This window comes from Aethalodelphis obliquidens, unplaced genomic scaffold (genome assembly GCF_003676395.1).
Source record: "Aethalodelphis obliquidens isolate GAN/ISIS:26980383/991018 unplaced genomic scaffold, ASM367639v1 scaffold30, whole genome shotgun sequence".
NCBI lineage: Eukaryota > Metazoa > Chordata > Mammalia > Artiodactyla > Delphinidae > Aethalodelphis > Aethalodelphis obliquidens.
In genome coordinates this window covers 1,869,541-1,892,753 of record NW_020837974.1, presented here as the reverse complement: position 1 = coordinate 1,892,753, position 23,213 = coordinate 1,869,541, and the positions used below count along the sequence as shown (strand labels likewise).

At 50.8% G+C, this 23,213-nt stretch overlaps 1 protein-coding gene across 5 annotated transcripts in view; it reads left to right on the top strand.

Moving 5' to 3' along the window:
- Positions 1 to 18,374, top strand: part of GNA12 (G protein subunit alpha 12) — a 117,176-nt gene extending 98,802 nt beyond the window's left edge. Inside the window, exons 3-6 of one of the 5 annotated variants that reach the window (XR_003436934.1) lie at positions 9,903 to 9,953; positions 11,027 to 11,997; positions 14,395 to 16,323; positions 16,497 to 18,374. Coding sequence is in view for 1 of the 5 variants with exons in the window: in XM_027125637.1 (XP_026981438.1) it covers positions 9,903 to 9,953; positions 11,027 to 11,596 (621 nt within the window). In the remaining 4 variants the exon portion in view is untranslated. Of the gene's footprint in view, positions 1 to 9,902; positions 9,954 to 11,026; positions 13,863 to 14,394 lie in introns of those variants that run through there. The other 4 variants (XR_003436933.1, XR_003436932.1, XR_003436935.1 and 1 more) reach the window with 4 other exon arrangements.
- The last annotated feature ends 4,839 nt before the right edge of the window (positions 18,375 to 23,213 follow it).

Here is a 23,213-nt window from a genome sequence, read left to right as displayed (position 1 = left end):
CCATTCATCTGTCGATGGACACTTAGTTTGCTTCCATGTCCTGGCTATTGTAAATAGAGCTGCAGTGAACATTATGGTACATGACTCTTTTTGAATTATGGTTTTCTCAGGGTATATGCCCAGTACTGGGATTGCTGGGTCGTATGGTAGTTCTAGTCTTAGTGTTTTAAGGAACATCCATACTGCTCTCCATAGTGGTTGTATCAATTTACATTCCCACCAACAGTGCAAGAGGGTTCCCTTTTCTCCACATCCTCTCCAGCATTTATTGTTTGTAGATTTTTTGATGATGGCCATTCTGACTGGTGTTAGGTGATACCTCACTGTAGTTTTGATTTGCATTTCTCTAATGATTAATGATGTTGAGCATTCTTTCATGTGTTTGTTGGCAGTCTGTATATCTTCTTTGAAGAAATGTCTGTTTAGGTCTTCTGCCCATTTTTGGATTGGGTTGTTTTTTTTTTTTTTATTGAGCTGCATGAACTGCTTGTAAATTTTGGAGATTAATCCTTTGTCAGTTGCTTCATTTGCAAATATTTTCTCCCATTCTGAGGGTTGTCTTTTCGTCTTGTTTATGGTTTCCTTTGCTGTGCAAAAGCTTTGAAGTTTCATTAGGTCCCATTTGTTTATTTTTGTTTTTATTTCCATTTCTCTAGGAGGTGGGTCAAGAAGGATCTTGCTGTGATTTATGTCATAGAGTCTTCTGCCTATGTTTTCCTCTAAGAGTGTTATAGTGTCTGGCCTTACATTTAGGTCTTTAATCCATTTAGAGTTTATTTTTGTGTATGGTGTTAAGGAGTGTTCTCATTTCATTCTTTTCCATGTAGCTGTCCAATTTGCCAGCAACACTTACTGAAGAGGCTGTCTTTTCTCCACTGTATATTCTTGCCTCCATTATCAAAAATAAGGTGACCATATGGGCGTGGGTTTATCCCTGGGCTTTCTATCCTGTTCTGTTGATCTGTAATTCTGTTCTTGTGACAGTGCCATACTGTCTTGATTACTGTAGCTTTGTAGTATAGTCTGAAGTCTTGGAGCCTGATTCCTTCAGCTCCATTTTTCTTAAGATCGCTTTGGCTATTCTGGGTCATTTGTGTTTCTATACAAATTGTGAAAATTTTTGTTCTAGTTCTGTGAAAAATGCCATTGGTAGTTTGATAGGGATTGCATTGAATCTGTAGATTGTTTTGGGTAGTATAGGGTAGTTTGATAGGGATTGCATTGAATCTGTAGATTGCTTTGGGTAGTATAGTCATTTTCACAATGTTGATTCTTCCAATCCAAGAACATGGTATATCTCTCCATCTGTCTGTATCGTCTTTAATTTCTTTCATCAGTGTCTTATAGTTTTCTGCATACAGGTCTTTTGTCTCCTTAGGTAGGTTTATTCCTAGGTATTTTATTTTTTGTTGCAGTGGTAAGTGGGAGTGTTTCCTTAATTTCTCTTTCAGATTTTTCATCAGTGTATAGGAATGCAAGAGATTTCTGTGCATTAATTTTGTATCCTGCTACTTTACCATATTCATTGATTAGCTCTAGTAGTTTTCTGGTAGCATCTTTAGGATTCTCTATATATAGTGTCATGTCATCTGCAAACAGTGACAGCTTTACTTCCTTTTTTCTGATTTGGATTCCTTTTATTTATTTTTCTTCTCTGATTGCTGTGGCTAAAACTTCCAAAACTATGTTGAATAATAGCGGTGAGAGTGGGCAACCTTGTCTTGTTCCTAATCTTAGAGGAAATGGTTTCAGTTTTTCACCATTGAGAACAATGTTGACTGTGGGTTTGTCATATATGGCCTTTATTATATTGAGGTAAGTTCCCCCTGTGCCTACTTTCTGGAGGATTTTTATCATAAGTGGGTGTTGAATTTTGTCAAAAGCTTTTTCTGCATCTATTGAGATGATCATATGGTTTTTCTCCTTCAATTTGTTAATATGGTTTATCACATTGATTGATTTGCGTGTATTGAAGAATCCTTGCATTCCTGGGATAACCCCACTTGATCATGGTGTATGATCCTTTTAATGTGCTGTTGGATTCAGTTTGCTAGTATTTTGTTGAGGATTTTTGTATCTATGTTCAGCAATGATATTGGCCTGTAGTCTTCTTTCTTTGTGACATTTTTGTCTGGTTTTGGTATCAGGGTGATGGTGGCCTCATAGAATGAGTTTGGGAGTGTTCCTCCCTCTGTTCTTTTTGGAAGAGTTTGAGAAGGATAGGTGTTAGCTCTCCTCTAAATGTTTGATAGAATTTGCCTGTGAAGCCATCTGGTCCTGGGCTTTTGTTTGTTGGAAGATTTTTAATCACAGTTTCCATTTCAGTGCTTGTGATTGGTCTGTTTATATTTTCTATTTCTTCCTGGTTTGGTCTTGGAAGGTTGTGCTTTTTCTAAGAATTTGCCCATTTCTTCCAAGTTGTGCATTTTATTGGCATATAGCTGCTTGTAGTAATCTCTCATGATCCTTTGTATTTCTGCAGTGTCAGTTGTTACTTCTCCTTTTTCATTTCTAATTCTATTGATTTGAGTCTTCTCCCTGTTTTTTCTTGACGAGCCTGGCTAATGGTTTATGAATTTTGTTTATCTTCTCAAAGAACCAGCTTGTAGTTTTATTGATCTTTGCTATTGTTTCCTTCCTTTCTTTTTCATTTATTTCTGATCTGATCTTTATGATTGCTTTCCTTCCGCTAACTTCGGGGGTTTTTTTATTCTTCTTTCTCTAATTGCTTTAGATGTAAGTTTAGGTTGTTTATTTGAGGTGTTTCTTGTTTCTTGAGGTAGGCTTTTATTGCTATAAACTTCCCTCTTAGAACTACTTTTGCTGCATCCCATAGGTTTTGGATCATTGTGTTTTCATTGTCATTTGTTTCTAGGTATTTTTTGATTTCCCCTTTGATTTCTTCAGTGATCTCTTAGTTATTTTGTAGTGTATTGTTTAGCCTCCATGTGTTTGTATTTTTTACAGATTTTTTTCCTGTAATTGATATCTAGTCTCATAGTGTTGTGGTCGGAAAAGATACTTGATATGATTTCAATTTTCTTAAATTTACCAAGGCTTGATTTGTGACCCAAGATATGATCTATCCTGGAGAATGTTCCATAAACACTTGAGAAGAAAGGGTATTCTGTTGTTTTTGGATGGAATGTCCTATAAATATCAATTAAGTCCATCTTGTTTAATGTATCATTTAAAGCTTGTGTTTCCTTATTTATTTTCATTTTGGATGATCTGTCTTTTGGTGAAAGTGGGGTGTCCCACTACTATGTCTCCTACTATGATTGTGTTACTGTCGATTTCCCCTTTTATGGCTGTTAGCATTTGCCTTATGTATTGAGGTGTTCCTATGTTGGGTGCATAAATATTTACAATTGTTTTATCTTCTTCTTGCATTGATCCCTTGATCATTATGTAGTGTCCTTCTTTGTCTCCTGTAATAGTCTTTATTTTAAAGTCTATTTTGTCTGATATGAGAATTCCTACTCCAGCTTTCTTTTGATTTACATTTGCATGGAATGTTTTTTTCCATCCCCTCACTTTCAGTCTGTACGTGTCCCTAGGTCTGAAGTGGGTCTCTTTTAGACAGCATATATATGGGCCTTGTATTTGTATCCATTCAGCCAGCCTATGTCTTTTGGTTGGAGCATTTAATCCATTTACATTTAAGGTAGTTATTGATATGTATGTTCCTATTACCATTTCCTTAATTGTTTTGGGTTTGTTATTATAGGTCTTTTCCTTCTCTTGTGTTTCCTGCCTAGAGAAGTTCCTTTAGCATTTGTTGTAAAGCTGGTTTGGTGGTGGTGAATTCTCTTCTCTTTTGCTTGTCTGTAAAGGTTTTAATTTCTCCGTCGAATCTGAATGAGATCCTTGCTGGGTAGAGTAATCTTGGCTGTAGGTTTTTCCCTTTCATCACTTTAAATATGTCCTGCCACTCCCTTCTGGCTTGCAGAGTTTCTGCTGAAAGATCAGCTGTTAACCTTATGGGGATTCCCTTGTATGTTATTTGTTGCTTTTCCCTTGCTGCTTTTAATATTTTTTCTTTATATTTAATTTTTGATAGTTTGATTAATATGTATCTTGGCGTGTTTCTCCTTGGATTTATCCTGTATGGGACCCTCTGTGCTTCCTGGACTTGAGTACTTCCTTTCCCATATTAAGGAAGTTTTCAACTATAATCTCTTCCAATATTTTCTCAGTCCCTTTCTTTTTCTCTTCTTCTTCTGGGACCCCTATAATTCGAATGTTGGTGCGTTTAATGTTGTCCCAGAGGTCTCTTGAGACTGTCCTCAATTCTTCTTGTTCTTTTTTCTTTATTCTGCTCTGCGGTAGTTATTTCTACTATTTTATCTTCCAGGTCACTTATCCGTTCTTCTGCCTCAGTTGTTCTGCTATTGCTTCCTTCTAGAGAATTTTTAATTTCACTTATTGTGTTGTTCATCATTGTTTGTTTGCTGTTTAGTTCTTCTAGGTTCTTGTTAAATGTTTCTTGTATTTTCTCCATTCTATTTCCAAGATTTTGGATCATCTTTACTCTCATTACTCTGAATTCTTTTTCAGGTAGACTATTTCCTCTTCATTTGTTAGGTCTGGTGGGTTTTCACCTTGCTCCTTCATCTGCTGTGTGTTTCTCTCTCATCTCATTTTACTTACCTTACTGGGTTTGGGGTCTCCTATACGCAGGCTGCAGGTTCATAGTTCCTGTTGTTTTTGGTGTCTGCCCCCGGTGGCTGAGGTTGGGTCAGTGGGTTGTGTAGGCCTCCTGGTGGAGGGGACTGGTGCCTGTGTTCTGGTGGCTGAGGCTGGATCTGGTCTTTCTGGTGGGCAGGACCACGTCTGGTGGTGTGTTTTGGGGTGTCTGTGACCTTGTTATGATTTTAGGCCGCCTCTCTGCTAATGGGTGGGGCTGTGTTCCTGTCTTGCTAGTTGTTTTGGCATGGGGTGTCCAGCAGTGTAGCTTGCTGGTCATGAGTGGAGCTGGGGCTTAGCGTTGAGATGGAGATCTCTGGGAGAGCTTTCACTGTTCGATATTACATGGAGTCAGGAGGTCTCTGGTGGACCAATATCCTGAACTCGACTTTCCCACCTCAGAGGCACAAGCCTGACAGCCGGCTGGAGCACCAAGACCCTGTCAGCCACATGGCTCAGAAGAAAAGGGAGGAAAGAAAGAAAGAAAATAATAGTAATAAAATAAAGTTATTAAAATAAAAAATTAATTAAAAGGAAAAATTAAAAAGTAATAAAAAAAGAGAAAGAAGAGAGCAACCAAACGAAGAAACAAATCCACCAATGATAACAAGCGCTAAAAACTATACAAAAGAAAAAAGAAAAAAAAAACGGACAGAGAGAACCCTAGGACAAATGGTAAAGGCAAAGCTATATAGACAAAATCACAAAAAGAAGCATACACATAGACACTCACAAAAAGAGAAAAAGGAAAATATATATATATATATTCTGGGAAGTCTGAGGTCTTCTGCCTGCATTCAGTAGGTGTTCTGTAGGAGTTGTTCCACATGTAGATGTATTTCTGATGTATCTGTGGGGAGGAAGGTGATGTCCGCGTGTTACTCCTCCACCATCTTGAAGGTCTATCCTCTAAAGTATTTTTAAAAGTTCTCTATTCAAACAGGTTGTGGGGTTAGCATCTCTATTAAATGGAAATTAAATCATAAATTCAATATTTATTAAGTAATGGAAATGAAAATCTGACATCTAGAGTAGTCTGTTGTTTCTAATATGCAGCAGCTTTGAGGTTTGTCTCCTGATTTGCTGCGTCTGAGCGAGTGAACTAAACCTTCGAATCCCCGTGCTCACATTGACAAGCCTGTGTTAGAATTCTACAGTTACTTCCGCTGAGTCCAGGAACACAGGAACCGCTCGTGTGTAGACAGATACAGGACTAGGAACTGGAAAGCTGCCTGTCCCGAAGTGGGCGTTAGTGTTCGTTTCCTCTGTAACCACTCGCTGGCCCTTGCTTGCTTCCTGCCTCCACCTTTGCATCTCGGACTAACCCACGCCCGCCTCTGTCCTTTCTCCATCCCCTGTGGGGCCTCTGCCAGTGATTCTTGACCTGGACGGGCTCTCTTTCATGCACACAGCTCCCCTGTGACACTGACAGAACGGACCAGAATTCAACCAAGTATGGGAGGCTGGATCGATTACTGGCAGAGAAAGAGATGTGACCAGAGTGGGCTTGCTCCGCGCTGCAAGAGCTGAGTCTCTGTCCTCAGGCCTAAATGGGCTGAATGGGTGCCTGAGGCCGACGTGCGACGGAGGAGCGGCTTCAGTATTGCGGGGGCTGTCACGGAGGGTGGGGTGGGTGTGCAGGAGGGTCTGTCTGATGGTGCCAGACAGAAAGAAGCCTTGAATATGGAGCCCTGAGTGTGTATGACCTCTGCTAGAGCTGTGGATGATAGGAGCGTCCAGTGAAGATTCGGTGAAGAACAGAGTCCATTTGCCAAAAAGATGATTCTCTTCGTTGGTGCTATGAGCCTGGCCCCTGCGCACGTCCCTCATGTCACGCTCGGCGTCTATGCCTAGCACAACTGCACGGGCCCCAGATAAACCTGCTGCTACTTCTTGAAACAGCCCCCTCTTCACCCGCGAGGCCCCACCTCAGCCATCCATCCGGAGCTAATAAGGGTCAGTGCTTTGCCGGGAGCGTTGGGTCGGGAGGGCGGGCTGATGTCAAGTATGTGTTTGGTGGCCTCTGAGCTAATGAATTTGTTGTGTTTTGTCTAATCCATGAATCCATGTTTTTAGCAATCTTAAGTGATATAGATTTTTCAAACCAAGCAGGGTTGTAAAAAGCCCGTTTTCCATTTACTGCTTTTTGTTAGACCACGTTGCCCCAGTAGCTGTCAGGAGAAGACTGGGATCATGTCGCCTCCTTCTACCAAGGTGCTGTCTTAGTGCATTCAGGCTGCGGTAATAAAAATGCCACAGACTAAACAACAAGCGTTTATTTCTCACAGTTCTGGAGGCTGGACGTCCATGACACGGGCAGATTCAGTGTCGGGTGGCGGCCCGCTTCCGGGTTCATAGACAGCGTCTTCTCGCTGTGTCCTCACGTGGCAGAGGCAGGAGGGAGCCCTCCGGGGTCCCTCTGATACGGGCACTGATCCCATCGTGAGGACTCCCTCTTCATGACCTCAGCACCCCCAGAGGCCCCACCTCCTAACACCATCACACTGGGGAATAGGCTTCAGCATGTGAATGGGGGGCAGGGGGCACAGACATTCAGTCTGTAGCAAAGTCTGAGTGGTTAATATCAGGTTAGCATCTCAGGTTCTGCCAGACACTATTCTCTGAAGACATGACCGCGTTCTCCTGGTGTTGAGGATAGATCAGAAGTGTAAACCTGGACCTTTAAATGAGCTGACGCTGTGGGGATCGTGAAGCCTATTGCTACATGTCCAGTGGAGTGACGTGCTCTCCAGTCTCTGACAATAAACCACAGTGACCTCGACCGCGGTTCCAACTCAGCCCAGCAGGATGGCGCGGCGCGCCCAGGTTATGGGCCAATTTCTGGTCTGAGCACGTTGGTTTCTCATCCCCTTCCTGCCAGCCCCGCGTTGGAGAGCAGAATGGTGTAGTCCTCTGCCTTACGGTTCAACAGCGGCTCTAACGCGGACCCGGTAGCTTATTGTCCAGGTGAAGCAGGATTTCTCCCCTCTCCGACGTCATACATGATTCTTCTGGAAAGAGTCAAGGCCACCAACCATGCAGAGCAGCAGAGTCACCAATAAGTCACCACCTTTGAGGTTGTGAAACAAGCTGGTGAGATGATTAAACAGACCGTTCTGGTGGAGAAACAAACTGTAAAGGTCCGTTTATGTTAGCATTTGGTGTGTTTTAAGGTCCATTGGTCCGACCCTGATTTCAAACGCAATCGTTAGAAATAAAGTCAAACTGGGGGAAAAGGATTTCCTCCCCTTCTTAATAGTCTGTGTTTAGCTCATGCCTACTTTTGTCCTCGGGACGCTTTGCAGGTCACGACTGCGTGTCAAGGTTCTGCACTTGCACCCATGTCGCGGTGCCTGCCACCGGGACGACTGTCATGCCGTGGTGACAGAACATGGCCGGGGTATCTGCGTTGCCGTGACTTTTTGTGCCCAGTCAGGCCAAGACCCCTGGCCAGGTGGTGGTGGGAGCGGGTGCTGGTCCCACTGTCTTTGTGCCTGGAGCCCCCGCCCGAGTCGGGCAGGAGGCTGGCTGTGGGCCGCCCCCGCTGCCCCACCTTCCTGGAAGGATGCACGGGGGACACGGGCAGTGCCTTGATTGTTCTTGAGCTCTCGTCGTGCCTCCGAGGGCCCCGAATGAGAGGCGGTGGGGGGTAAGAGAGATGGGAGCTTTGGGGAAGGAGTAGCCGTAAATCAGGTGAGTTGGCGTCCACTCCGGCAGCTCTTTGCTCACCAGCTGTTTCCTGTCCGGCCATGGGAGGAGGCAGGCTGTGCCAATCGGCAGGGCACGATCGGCAGCTGCGGGAAGGGGCACGACCTCCCGCCGCACTGAACCCAGCTTCCCCTCCACGGGGAGGAGCTGTGTGCGGGCTGGGGGCTGCAGCTGGAGGCGAGGTGTTCGTGCTGGCCCGGACCCCGGCCTCCCAGGGCAGAGTCGGCCTGTGCCCTGACAGCACGGGTGCCCAGGGGGAAGGTCATATCGCAAATCGTGGTCTGTGCTGTGACGCAGGGAAGGTGTGTTTCTGTTCCTTAAACAAAATGCTCTCTGCCGAATCACCCACAGGCCTCCATTTTAACATGGGAAGGTTGATTCTTCACTGAAGGAAGCCCACCCGTCGGCTTCTTCTTCAGGCCCGGAGGAGGCCCGTGGGGAGGGAGGAACCAGGGCTTGCCGCTCCTGTCTTTCCTCATCGTCTTTTACGAGTCTCAGCTCAAGCTGCCATCCAGGACCTTCCAGATGATCTTCCTCCTTAAAAGCCCAGAGTGCCACCTCCTTGCCACCCTCCACTGTCATGAGAACACGGGGCTGGCGTGGCTTCCCTGGGGGACTCTCCCAGCGTCCTCGCCGGTCCCTGTCTGCAGAGTGAGGCTCAGGGTGCAACCTTGCAGGAAGCCGTGTCCTCTGGGCACACGGGGTATAATCAATGTCCCACTTTTTAAGGGGAGCTTTTGCTCGTTCACTTCCATGTAATCGACATTGAAGGCCCTCTGAACGCTTCCTCTGTTCCCTCCATGTAATCGACATTGAAGGCCCTCTGAACGCTCCTTATGCCCCGTGAGTGCCGCCGCGTTGGGGGGTTCAGTCCTCCGAGAACAGGACCGTGGGTGATTTTCAAGGTCACTCTGGCTATTGAACGGCCCTGGTTTGTATCGACGTTCAGTCCGGAGAACGTCCAGTGGGTAGAGAAAGACTGGTCATCCCAGCACGGAAATCCAGACCAAAGAGTCCCCTCGTTCGAGGCTGTAAATCAGGTCGTACAAATATGTGACGTAATAATGGAATGTCAGGCCTGTTTCCAGAAACTGGTGCGTGTTTTGTCATGTGCCTCAAAGACGGTGGCTAGAGTGCCTTGGGCCAGCTGTCCAGGAGCGAAACCATTCACAGACACTTAATCTCACGCGCTAGCTCCCTGGTGGCGTGGCCTGGAGCAGGCCAGTCTCCATATCTGGGAAGGAAGGGAGTCAGTACCCTGCCCATCACCAGGATCAAGCCAGGGGCGCTTTGGAAAACACAGTCTGAATTTGAACCTTGGGATCAGAGCTAGAGAAATTGCATTTTTAAATTTTAATGGTGTTTTTAATTTAAAAAAAATACATGTATGCTATTAGCCTTTTTACTTTGCCTTCCTGTTTACACAGAGGCAAAGTAGCGGTCATTTTACCAAATCAGGGTTCCTCAACCTAGACTGAGTTGTGACTCTATTTCCTCCACGACAGGGTGAATCAGTGAAGTACTTCCTGGATAACTTGGACCGGATTGGCCAGCTGGTGAGTAAGACCCCCACCCCAGGCGTCTGTGATCCAGGATTAGAAAACATTTGTGTGGAGACCAAAGCAGCCCAAGCGGTGAGGGCTTTCGCCATCCTCATGAGCCGTGTTTGTGGTGTCAGGTGACTGCAATGCCATTATTGCTCCTAAAAAATTAGCGGTAATTCCTTAATATCAAGTCAGTTTTGAGACGTTCCCAGTTGTCTCATTAGTGTCTTCTTGTGGCTGCTGCTTTATTTCAGTAGTTTGAGTCAACATCCTATTACGGTCCATCCATTGCAACTGGTCCATGGCACTTGGACTTCTTTTATTCTTTAGGTTTCTCCTTCCATCTTTTCCTCCTTTCAGTTTATTTGTTGGAGTAAGTACATTATTTCTCCTGCAGGGTTTCTCGCGTCTCAGTTTTGCTCTTCCATCCCTGCAGTGTTGTTGAAGGTGTTTCTCTCCCCGCTCTGTGCCTCATGAATTGGTCGTTGGCGCTAGAGGCTTCAGCCCTGTTTGGATCTTTGGCAAGGATGATGCATGAGTGCTGGTGTGCAGTAATCACTGGAGGATTGTTAATAGTGCAGGATCAAAGTGGTTTGAGTGACCACAGTTGCCCGTGTGTTGCTAAAGACTTTAAGAGTCCTCCAAGGATAACATATTAAATATATTGCAGGCTAAGTTTAAATAGCGTTGCAAAACCTAAGTTAAGTCAGTTCATAGTAAGGGTTTGGAATGCGTGTGCCCTAGAAGTTAGAAAAACAGAAAGGTAGCTGTGGTGCAGGGAAAAAAAAGATGGAAGTCTCCTGTGGAGAAGAAAGTCGATGAGGTTGCAGTGGGGCCTAACAGTGACGATTCTGATAACCCTTCCTCAGCCTGATGAGCCTTTGTTCATTTTGAAATGAGCTGTTTAGTTCCTTCACTTTTTGTTTCATGGTGAGTTTATATTTTTGTAATTGAAAGTTGCTTCTGGTATTTGGTTCAGCTTCTCTCAAAAGTCACTGTAACTCTCCTTCCTTCCACCCCATCTTTTTGTTCTTGTTTTCTCATGTTCTTCCTCTCCTGAATTTCTCCCTTATCCTATTTTACAGAATTACTTTCCTAGCAAGCAGGACATCCTGCTGGCGAGGAAGGCCACCAAGGGCATCGTGGAGCATGACTTTGTCATCAAAAAAATCCCTTTCAAGATGGTGGATGTGGGCGGCCAGCGGTCTCAGCGCCAGAAGTGGTTCCAGTGCTTTGATGGGATCACGTCGATCCTGTTCATGGTCTCGTCCAGTGAGTACGACCAGGTCCTCATGGAAGACAGGCGCACCAACCGCCTGGTGGAGTCCATGAACATCTTTGAGACCATCGTTAACAACAAGCTCTTCTTCAACGTCTCCATCATCCTGTTCCTCAACAAGATGGACCTCCTGGTGGAGAAAGTAAAGACTGTCAGCATCAAGAAGCACTTCCCAGACTTCAAGGGTGACCCCCACAGGCTGGAGGACGTCCAGCGCTACCTGGTCCAGTGTTTCGACCGGAAGAGACGGAATCGCAGTAAGCCACTCTTCCACCACTTCACCACCGCCATAGACACCGAGAACATCCGCTTCGTGTTTCACGCTGTGAAGGACACCATCCTGCAAGAGAACCTGAAGGATATTATGTTGCAGTGAAGGAGGACGCCCCTCACTCTTGTGGTCCTTCAGCAGCCTCGCCGGCCACAGGCCAGATCTCCCCAGTGCCCCGGAGCGGGTTTCCCGAATCCGTGCCCTCAACACCTGGCTCAGGGATGCCGTGAGGCCTGCCACGCTCTAGGCCAAAGGACGTGACACTTAGATGTTAGCTACTGAATCCTGGGGACTAGTGAAACTACTGAAAATCCAAGCGATCACTTTGGTATTAATGTGTAATGCTTAATAACACAGCTTTCTTTCTTTTTACAGAAACTATTCCTTCTCTGACACAATGTAATCGAGGACTGCGTGTGTGTGCGCGCACACTCTGTCTTTAATGACAGAAACACGAAAACCGACATCTTTGCAGATGGCTTTTCTCTCTAACTCGAGAGTGCTTGGTGAGGAGTGTTGCCGGGGCAGGGGGGGGAGGGTGGTTTGTAGGAGGTGAAGCGTGGGCTGTCGCCACCACTTCCCCAAGGGAGCGTGCTGCCTTTTAAGTCTCTTGTGCCGATGTCCCGAGAGGCCCTGGCCCGGCCGTCAGATGAGAGGGTGGCAGTGAGAGCTGGCAGTGTGGACTTAAGGCCCCACAGCCTGCACTTTCTTCCCGCCCTGCCCCCTTCCCTCTGCACAGGGCAGTGCCCGCTGCCTCTGTGCCCACCCTCCCTGCCCCTCGGCAAAAACTTCAACCAGCTGGCCTTGCAGATGACTCTTCTGTCTTCTGCGTTGTCTCCGACGCTGCAGTCGGCTGCAGGGAGCCTTTCCTTCTTTGGAGGAAGTGGAGAGCTCCTTTCCTCTCAGGGGCTTCCGAGAGCTGGCGGCATTGCTAGCGGAGCCCTCGTTAATGCCCCCGGGCTCCGCGCTGCCTCCTGGTGGCCGAGAATCGAGGTTCTCATCACGGTCTCTTGCTTCTACTAACGTACACATGTAGCAGGAAAAGTGTTGGACGTGGTCTCCTCTGAGTGAAACTGCAGAGGCTGTGAATGTCGACGCGAGCTGGTCAATCTTACACTCAGTTAACTTGTCCGGTTACTCTGTCCAGGTGTCTTTCACTGTGTTTAAAAATACATTGCATTCCAAACTGGTCCCCGCTGTGTATTACTCTACTCAAAAGTGTCTGGCGTGTTGAGGACCCTGCCTAGCATTTAAAAGAGAAAAAAGCTTCCTCTGTCAGTGGCACCAGAATGTTCCTGTGGTTGAGTAACCGTCCCCAGGCCCCATCCCCAGGCCACACTGTTCCCGGTCCTGTGTCCCTGGTGAGTGGCTTGCTTGCCTTCACCCAGCAGATAAACAGGGATCTTGTGGCAGATGCTGGCCCAGGAGGAAAGGGAGGAAAGAAACTGCTTCTGAGTCAGCCTTGTTATCACAGGGTTTTAATGAGGAGACGACATGAAATCCTGTCTCTCTGGGCGCTCGAGGCTTCCTGTCGATGTTCGCTGGGGTTTCGGCTTTTTTTTTGGCTGGAGAAAAGTTGCTGTTTTTGTACTGCTTCCTGTGGCTCTTCATAAACTGAGAGGGCGAGCCCTGGGATCGGGGCCGATGACCGAGGCCGAAAGAAAAAAGAACATTCTCAACGGGCTGCGTCCGGGCGGCCCGAGACCCCGCCGTCGCTGCTCAGAGGACCTGTCCTGGGGCACGAGCGCTCCTCGCCCGCCGGGTTCCAGGTCTCGCATGTGTGTCGGGACCCACGCGCTTCCTCACCAGCCTGGCAGCGCTCCCTGTGGTCTGGCGGAGGGGGCGGTCGGCGTAGCCGGTGCAGGTGCCCGTCCGAACGTCTTGCTGGCGAGTGGGGTCAGCACGGTCAGCAAGCGCCGTTTGTCCTTTCAACCGTCTGATGCGGCTGCTGGTTTGCTTTCGGAGGCGGAAGCGAGTTGGTATAGACAGGGAAGCTGAGCGGACTGGGAAGCAGGGGGGATGGCCCGAGGGGGGCCCCTGCCTGGCCCAGAACTGACCCGCTCTCCCCGCTGCGGCCGGGCTCCCCTCTTCACGGTAAGCTGAGTGGACGGCTTAGTCCTGGCGAGGCGCCCGGCCCTCAATGCCATGATTGGTCGGCTTCCGAGAAGAAGATCGCTCTTTGCAAGGTCAACTGAAACCATTTACAGCCTTTCTACACATAGATTATAGTCACTTTTCTCTCCAAAACCTTAGGCTTTTCTATTTTTTTATTTTAATTTCACTGTTACCCTCGATTATTGTCTTTTTTTATTGAGATAGTTGTGCCTCATCTGTTATTACAAAAATGTAACAATAAACTTCCTCAAACTAAGATATTTTCCTCATAGTTATACTGTTTACACATAAGGACACATGTACGTTTTTTACTGAAATATTTTTTTAACCCTTCAGTTTGTAGAGAAATTGTTTTAAAGATATTGCATTGTAGCTTTGTAATTTATATAGAGAGTTCTCTAGACTCTTTATTCTTGTAATTTTTTTACTTCTTTGATAAAAATGAGTCAGGTTATTTCAACTCCAAGATCAGGAAATAATCTTGAAACAAGATTATTAGTTATGACTAACTAACTTGGGCATCCTGGGAACAGACACTAACTTGGTATCGTGAGTAAAGGCACCGTTAGGAGGAGAGCAGTCGGGGTGAACTGCTCACCACTTACACTTTGCACAGCATTTTAGCATTGGCAGGAGGAGCTGGTTTGATGATCTGACCACCTTCAGTCTCTGGATGTATCCTCAGTTTTCCTTTGCGTAATAGAAAATAACTCAGCATGTGCAGTCAACATTAATTTGACTGTCCCCAAAATTCAGAGCAGTTGGATAACTCCTAATGTTCCTTGAAGGTTCATTACTTGTCGATCACAGTTTTTATTTCCACCTGGGACACAGGAGCGCTGTCACTGAGTGGATGCCTCTAGAACACGACTTCAGGACAAGGAACGGGGCAAATACATGTAAAGACACGTGTGTGTGTGAAGGAGGGATCCTGCTGCCCTGAGACCTGGGGGCCCGAGGAGAGGACCTGGTGATGGACGTGGATGTGGCCAGAGACAGGAGGCTGGGGCAAGCCCAAGGGAAGGCAAGGGTGGGAACTCTTTTCTCCGCAACCCCGTGGGGTGACCGTCCCCATCACAAAACGAAGAAACCTCTGATGCAAAGTGCGAATGCTTCCCAGCCGACGGAGCTCGTGGCGCTCAGGATTCTCTTGTAGAAAAGGCACGTATGTATTGTCCAGTGGCCATCACCCGGGTAGGCGTTGTGTGCGTCCACATGTGGGGAAGGCAGAACTGCCCCCCCCCACCCCCAGAGAAACTTGTACTCGTCATTATCCACGTGGCTGAGGGCTAAGGTCTTTGAGTTCCAGTTTCCCCATTTGTAAAAGTTGGATCAGATCACGATGCTCGGCTCTGGCGCCGCAGTCAGGTCACCTGAGGGGCTTTGCAAAGCCCTGGGCTGAGCCACCCAGAACCTGTGCAGTACAGCATCACGTGGACGCACTCCTGGTTTCCCAGGTGGTTGCTGTGCAGCCGGGGTCACAGGCCATGAAGCAGAGGACCATGGAGGACTCCCTCCAGGCCGCTGGAATTGTGGTCCACAACGTGCTGGCCCCCGAATCCTCCCCTTGCTGTGACCTACGACCTGCCTCAGGAAGAAAGTGATGCTGGCTTTTCTGTTGTGGTTTAAGTGAAGAGCAGAAGTTCCCACTAAGCCTTCAGCAGCATGTCGGGTGGTCCTTTCAGGCCTGTTGACGCCACCTTCTCCGTAAGGTACATCAGATGCGCTCAGCAACCTCATTCCTCAGTGATGCCCGGAACTTTAGAGAGCTCTGCTTGAAGGAGAGGACGAGCCCTTTTACAGTCTGCCTGGTGGCGCTAGGGAGAGGTGGGCCTTGCGTGTGGGATCCCTGCGTTTCACGGACTCGGCATTCGGGGCGGGCGCAGGCCCTGGTGCCAAGGTTGGTGCTGGGCCTGCAGCTGGCGGGGGGCTGACAGCTCAGCCCCCCTGAGCAAGGGCTGCTTTTACTGACTGCGTTTGTGAGGCACCTGCTGGGCCCTGAAGAGGGTGGTGGCGGGTCCCCAGAGGAAGGAGCTGCTTGGTTAAGGCGGCTCAGAGGCTGGCACTCGCTGTGTTGACAGCCCTTAACGGCAGGTGGCACGCGGTCCGTGCTGAGTTCAGGGAAGGGGAAGGCTCGCTGTGGGTGGAGGGGAGCCCCTGGGGCGTGGAAGGGCCACTCCGCTTCCTCGGTCCCACTCTTGGTGTGTGGTTCCTACCTTCTGCTGGAGGAGGACTTCACGGCACGCGAGGCCCAGCTACTCGTGTGGGCCCGCCCTCTCCTGCCAGGTCCCGCCCTCCGGAACCTGCTGGAACTAGAGGCTGGGTGTTCGCTGGCGCGCAGGATGGCACTGAAATAGGTGGTTTCGGTTTCCACACCATGTTGGCGCCTCTTCAGGTGAAAACCTACTTCAAAGCACAACAGGTTGCTACCTGCCAGAAGCACCCCCAGTGCCCGCCTCTCGCTGGATGGCATGGGATGCGCCACACCCAGAGCGGCTCCTCGGTGTGGACCACACACCTGCAGGGGTTCTGCTGACCCTGACGGTGGTCGTGAGCCCCTAGGAGAGCGGAGCGCTGCTCAGCGTGGGAACTTGCTACGCGAGCCTCCCGCCCCAGGTCACCGCAGGAAGGAGTGGGATGTTGCCAGCCCGAGTGAGTTCTCAAGCATCCTAGCAGGATGGATGTTCCCGGGAATCGGCGTCTGAGTACAGCAAGAGGTAGGAAATGGGGTGGAACTCAGAAACAGACCGTGAGATTCCTGCCCCAAACGCAGAACTCGTAGGGCAGCAGGCCCTCCCCGGCAGCCTGCGATTAGGGTGTGGAGTAGCTGAGAACAGGCAGGAACTGCTCTTGTGTCCCACCCGACCTATGACGCCTCCCTCCTCCTCAGATCCAGCGAGGACCTTGGCACGTCGCTGTGAGGTGCTTATTATAGGGACCTGAAGACTTGCTGTAAACGCGGCCCCGTGGCTTGCTTCACTCCCCCTGGAAACTGGGTTTTCCACTTCCAAGCTGGTTGTGAAGGTAGTGTTTTTATTCCGGAGGTTTTCTTTGTGTGTGTGTAACACAAACCACAGTGAAACACTAGAGCAGCTACTAGGGGTTCCTGGACCAGCCCACGTTTCCTCCCGGGCAGGCAGCCGGCACTCTGATTGCGCGGCCGGCGGGTGTCGACGGGGCTGAGCCGCGCGGGCTCACAGTCGTCCTGATCTGTCTGTTCCAGGCTTGTCATCGGGCGCCTTTTTATTAACACAGTTTATTTTGTGCTTTCAAAAGCCGAGTGATTCCCCCAAATGAACATCACCGCAGCTGTTCACAGTCAAGGTGGAGGTTCCCCGCGGGACCGCATTTCCCGGCAGCTTGCAGAGCCAGACCGCTCTGGTGGCCCAGGCGGTGTGGGCACTGGGGAGGGGTGGACCGCGCATTCCGCCTGGTGAGGCTGACCCGGAGTCTGGCCGAGAGAAGTCCAATGTAGGGGCAGCTGAGAGCATGACCCTTGTGAGTCGGGGGAAACAGGCCCTCCGCTGTGGGTTCTGCTGCTTCCCGGTGCTGGTCCAGGGGCCCAGCTCTTCAGCCGACTTCAGAATTTCTCCAGTCGGGAAGGAACTGAGAATGGGGTTCCGGGAGGCCCCACCCTGAGTGGCAACTGGCCAGGTGTGCTGCCGCAGCAGCCTGGGCGCTTTACAGCATCTCACGGGACTGCCACGCGCCTTGCAGCTGAACCCTCTGCCCTGGGGCCTTAGCCCCTCTGCTCAGGGCCCGGCCCCCGGGGACGCCCCCCGCAGCCTTGGGGGACGCAGGAGGTCTCCTCACCACCGTCTGTCCGGCTGTCTTCTAAAGAGGTCCGTGCCCACGCCGGGCAGAGAGCACTGTCACCTAGAAGACTCTGGAACTCAGGTCACAAACGTGGAACCAGCCTTGATCTGACAGTCGGGCTAACCAAGCCGGTTCTCTGTGGCTTCCCTCTTCACCCAAGCTTTCTGGACGAGCCTGGGCACCTTTTCCAGGTTCACTGGCAAACAGGTGGCCAGAGCTCTCACTGTGGAGTCTGTGGAAGCCGGGGCCAAGGCCTGTCCCAGGAGGGCTCACGGGCACCCAGTGAAACTTTCTGACCGTCATCTTAACTGTTAGATTCTCTAACAAGCCTGTTTATCAAGAAATTTAAAAGAGATCTCTATTGAGTCTGCCCATTTCTAGGATCTTAAAGCATTACCTTTTGACCTGTTAATGCAAATGGCAAAACATTCCAAGTGTCTTTTCCTTCAGTCCATTCGAAGCAGCTAAAATTGGCAGGCATGTTATTCTATGTTGACACGAGCGCAGCCAGGAAGTTCAGTGTTGTGTGCTCGGCCCCCTCCGCTCTGCCACGTCCTCAGCTCACCTCCTCAGTGCTGTGCTGTGGCCCCTGTAGGGCGTGGGGGACCCCGTGGCGGGGCAGGGCTGTGGGGATAATCTGCTGCGGCAGCGGCGGCAGAAACAGCTCTGAGCTCTCCCGGGCTCGCTCCACTCGGAAAGGAAGTTCAAGGGCCACAGCCGAGTGCTGGGCCACGGGCGCCGCCCCTGGGGTGTCACTGCAGCTCCACACCCCTTCCCTCCCCCCCATAATGGCACCAACAGCGGGGACAGGCCTCGGTTTACAGATGCTGTGTTCCAGGTTAAGAGATACATGATGCAGTGTAAAAAGTGTATTGTATAGCTACGGGGGTTAGTTTAACATGTTTTGTATATACGACTTTTATAAATCTATTAAAACTTGCCGTAAATTACATTCTTCTGGTGTGTTGCGTCCCTGGCGCCCTGCGGCAGCCATGAGCGAGGCCCCCTGAACGGGGAGCATGTTACTGGGTCCCTGAGTGCGTGTTCATTGTTGTGTCTGCCAGCTTCCTGGGTGAAGCTCCACCCCTGGGGCGGGTGGCCAGGGCTCCAGTGGGCACCGGGCAGGAGAGGGGTGGGTGGGTGGTTAGAGCCTGGGGTCTGGGCCTCGGACTCTGCTCCCTCATCCCGTCCCCTCCCTGGCAGGGATCCCACGTACTCTCCAGTGTTTACTCAACCATAGGGTCAGGCATGTCTCAACGACGTCACAAGTACAGACTGCAGTCTGGATGAAATGCAAGAACACAGCTGAGTGACAACGTCGAACCTCCAGCGTCACCGCAGGAGAAATGTTGTAGGTAATGTTAGTAGAAGTAGAAGTAATGACACTCCCCCCAAAAAAAGAAAAAGTAGCCTTTTTGTTATGTCGCATCAAAAACATCAACCTTCACCCTGAGAAGCATGGATACAAGGAACAAGCATTTATGAAGTGAGCCAGTGCAGTGGATAAGGTTTTTTTTAAACTTTGGGCAGAGTGACTAGAGCAGAAGAGGTGTCTAGTGGATGTGTGTTGGGTGGACGTGTCGTGGATAAATAAAGACTCTCCCAGTCTGCCCACATCAACAAGGATCCGAGTCTCTGAGAGGAGGCCCTTCTAAGGAGGAGAACAGACCATTCCGTTTCTAGAAGGTGCACACACAGTGAAAGCGCTGGCCGCACTGCAAGTCGAGTCTGACGGGCACTGTGCATTCCAAGCAAGAAGGAACTACTTATTACATTCAAGTGATGAATTCTCTTGTTTTCAGTTAGACTTCTAGAATATCATCCTCTTCCCTCAGCATTCAGGTTTTGTAGCATTAATTTGGAGATTGAAAATGTAATCTGTAAGCATTAAAAAGTTGAATTACACAGAATTTATTCTGTACGTCGAAGTCATCCATAATCCCGGTATTAAGATGCCCACGTGTACGTGTGTTTCCACTTGGCTTCTGGACTTTTAAACGTAAGAACGAGGCCGATCGAGTCGTTTAATCAAGTTGTGATTGAAGCTCACGTAATCCGACGGTGTTGCCACTGAGAAAGGCCTGTTTTGGGGGCCAACAATGGGGGGGGACGAGGGGCCACGGTCCCCTGGACCTTCCTTCACCTTTTTCAGGCCTCGCTTCTGCTCGGAGCGTGTGACAAGCGGGGGTTGAGCTAACGGGAGCGCCACTTTTACCAGCTGCTTCAGGGAGAAGCGGGAGAGGGCCGGGGAGGCCCGAGGACAGAGGAAGAAAGAGGAGTGTCGACCTCTGCTCCCAGAAGCTCCCGCAGCCTGGGTCCTGCTCACCTGAGGTGAGGTGGCAGCCCAGACGCCACTGTCCCCACCGTCCACCGAAGGGGACTCTCCCCAAACGGACGTTCAGAGGAACGGCCCTGGTCCTTCCCCAGGGGCAAGGGCGGACGATGACTCAGTGCCAGTTCAGGTAGATGGGGAGCCCCTCCCTGCACTGTGCCCCTGCCTTTGACACGAGGTGCTGCTCTCAGAAGAGCTGCCATCTGTACCCTTGGGTCCCTGTGGGGCTCTCTCCTCTCCTTCCAGGAACGCCTTTGCCACCAGCTCCGTCCCCCCATTGAACCAGGAGGGCGGCAGGGCTTCCCCAGGGGCGTCCCCACTGACAGTCCGAGCTGGGCAGGAGGACAGAGGCAGACACAGCCCCCGCTCCCCGCCGCCCCCCAGCATCCCCCCAGCTTCGGCTGCAACCACCGTCCAGTGTAGACGGTCAGCCCCGCCCCCCTTTTGAAATCCCCTCTTGCTTTGGGCAGGCACTGCGAGAAACAGTGAAAATAAATCACCTTTTGTGGCTCAAAGGCTGAAGGAGGGAAAGAGGAGGAGCCGGTCGGCCTTGGCGGGTCAGCGCCACCCCGGGAGCGTCCCGCCTCGTCCCACCTTGTCCCGCCTTGTCCCCGTGGCAGGTGAGTGCAGACTGCAGGCGCCGCAGCGGCCTGGGAGTGGGTTTCCTGACTGGTTCCCCGCTGATCACCGGCCAGTGAGAGGCCAACAGACATCCCCGTGGTGACCGCGGGACACCATAAGGACCACACGGTAAATGTCTCAGACCATCCGGGGGACGCGAGGGAAGCCACGCGGGCCTGGCTGTAGGGCGTTTCAGCTGCGTCGTGGCCGGGAGGGACAGGAGGGCTCAGCAGAGAGGATGCTGACGGAAGCGCTGGTGGCCTCCCGGGGGACCTGGCTTCCCTTCCGGCTAGGGTGCGGAGAGCCAGGGTCGTGCGCTAGGTGGGATGCCCCACGGGTCCCCTCCAGCAGCCCAGGAGTCGCCTTTTTGACCAGCGCGTCCTCGGCCGCCCTGGCTCGCCGCTGGGATAGGGGCATTGGACTGAACACGTAGTGGCCCTGGGACGCCTCTTGGAAATTGTTTTTTAAAATAAACCCCTGACGTAGCTCGTTTTCATCCGTCTCTTTACCCAAGAAGCAGAGTTCAAAAACAAGCCTCGGTTATTTTGGGCTCTCCCAGATGGGGGCGCTGGAAGAGGCAGGCTCTTCGCACGGGTTTCAGCAGCTCCCAAGGCCGTGGTGCTGTCAGCCACGCAGTAGGCATTTCCCAGATTCTTCTCGGTGCTTAGTTTCCACAGCCTGTCGTTCTAGGGGCCGTAAATCTGCTGCTTCCTGGGGTTTCCTTGGAACCGGGCTCCTCTGTGGACAGTCGTCCCTACAGCCACCAGGATGCATCTGGCTCCACTAGAGACTCCAGCGCTGGGGCAGGCGGGGGTCGAGGGCCGGCCGGGCCTCGGGTCCCCGGCGCCAGCCGCCCTCTGCAGCCTGGCCGCAGCGGGCGAAGGCGGCCTGGAAGAGGCCTCTGTCCACTCCCGGGCGCGTGGGCTCCAGCTCAGTCGGGAGCCGCCCAGCAAAGCCCTGATCCTCCCGGTCTTCAGGGTAAAAATAGTCCTGCTGGGGCCTCGCCCTCTTTCTACAAACAAATCAAAGCCCCAGCAGCTCCGGGCTCTCTTTACCTTGGCATCTTCGCCCAGAGAGCCGGCCACCCACCCACCCAGGCCATTCCTCGGCCCTCTGGGGAGTCTCTGGCCCAGAAGTGCTGCAGCCACTAGGCAGCTTCCTGGCCACCTTAGAAGCCAGGGCAGAGCCAGCAGGGCTGCGGCCCAAGTAGGGAGCCCGGGGTGCAGACCTCCCAAGCCTTGTGCTTTCCTCCTGACTCTCTGCCTGCTCAGACTTCCCCGGTGTGCTTTCCTAAGACCCGGAACACGCAGGGCTAAGTCAGAGCAGACCCGCTGGGACTCTCAGGCCCTGCTTTGCAGCCTCAGGCAGATGAGCAAACCTCTCAGCTCCCTTAACCATAAAATGGGATCAAGGTATCTACCTTGCAGGGATGTAAGAAATTCCCTGGTACTTAGAAGGACAGGTTCAAAGGGGGGCTTTATTTGCAAGGACGAGCTCCCTGTCTTTCCGCAGACGGATGAGGGTCTAGCCGCCTGGCCCTGCCTGGCGGGTCTGCAGAGTAGCTCCTGTGGCCCCGCGAATGGACCTTGTGTGTGTGTGTGTGTGTGTGTGTCCGTCCCTGGAATGCTACAGCCGCTCCTTTGAACTTGGTGGGATCTAAATTTGGACTCTTCGTTTTAATATTAGCTGCTCCGGTAAGCTATTGTGTGTTTATTTTTTTAAGCCCTTTCAGAGATTGCTTTCCTCCCAGAAAGGTCTGAATCAGATGTCCCACGGGACAGTATTAACAGGCCCACATCCCTCCCCCGACCCACGCTCTGGAAACAGGGGGGCCGGCGGAGGGGCTCCCGGGCTAATCCCACTTTCCTGCCCCGCAGGTGGGGAGGAAGGAGTTGAGAACAGTCCTCCTCTCCCTCCGATGATGAGTTTGGGCTTTGGGGAAGAAGAGGGGGAAGAATGAGAGGCAGGAAGAGGGTCTGCCACCTCTTGACCAGGGCCCTGCTTCCCATCGCCCCTAACCAGGACACAGTTTCCACATGTGTTGAGGCATGCGTGGATGTCCCAGCCCCATCTCACACGGGAACGGTGACACAACGCCACGACCCCAAAGTATTTTTAGCTCCATTCAAGCCCCTCCACCCAGTCCCACCAGAGAGTGAGGGGCTCCGAGAGGGTCCGCGGGAAAGCTCGGAGGCCTCTCCTCCTGACCTGCAGGGGGGCCTTTGACAGATAAGGAGATGAGATGATTCTGACTTGGTGCTTCTGCATAAGTAAAAGCCAGGCCCTTGTTTCTCGGAAACCGTCATCTGAAGCTATTTCAGCTCAGCCCCGTTAAGGTGCCCAGCTGTACCACGTCTGAGCCTGAACTTGGTGAGCCGTGACTTTGCCATGGGAGATGGCGTTCGTTATCCCCTCCTCTGTCAAAAGCCGCTCCCTGGGGACTGTCCCCAACTGCTCTCCACCCCCAGCAGGGGCAGAACCTGGGCTGATACTTGAGCAGAGGAAGGAAGCTATCATCTCTGCTCCTAAACGTTTTAATTTCAAAACTTTCCTCCCAGCAGCTGTCTTTAAAAAGTGTCCTCCATCTGCAACTGGTGAAGCCCGTGGAGGAAGTGGCTTGTCCCTCCCCACTTCAGAATGCTTTTTTGGGACACTCGTCACAGTTGGGAGCCAAAGGCCACGGTTGCAGACAGGCAGCACTAAGAATCTCGTACGACCCCCTTGAGCTCCCTCCCTCAGTCTGAGCCAGGCTCTTCTCTCTTCGTCACCTGTGTGTGTGCTTACATCATTCCAGTCGTTAATCTTTTGCAGAAGAAAAACAGGTAAGATTTTGCCGCA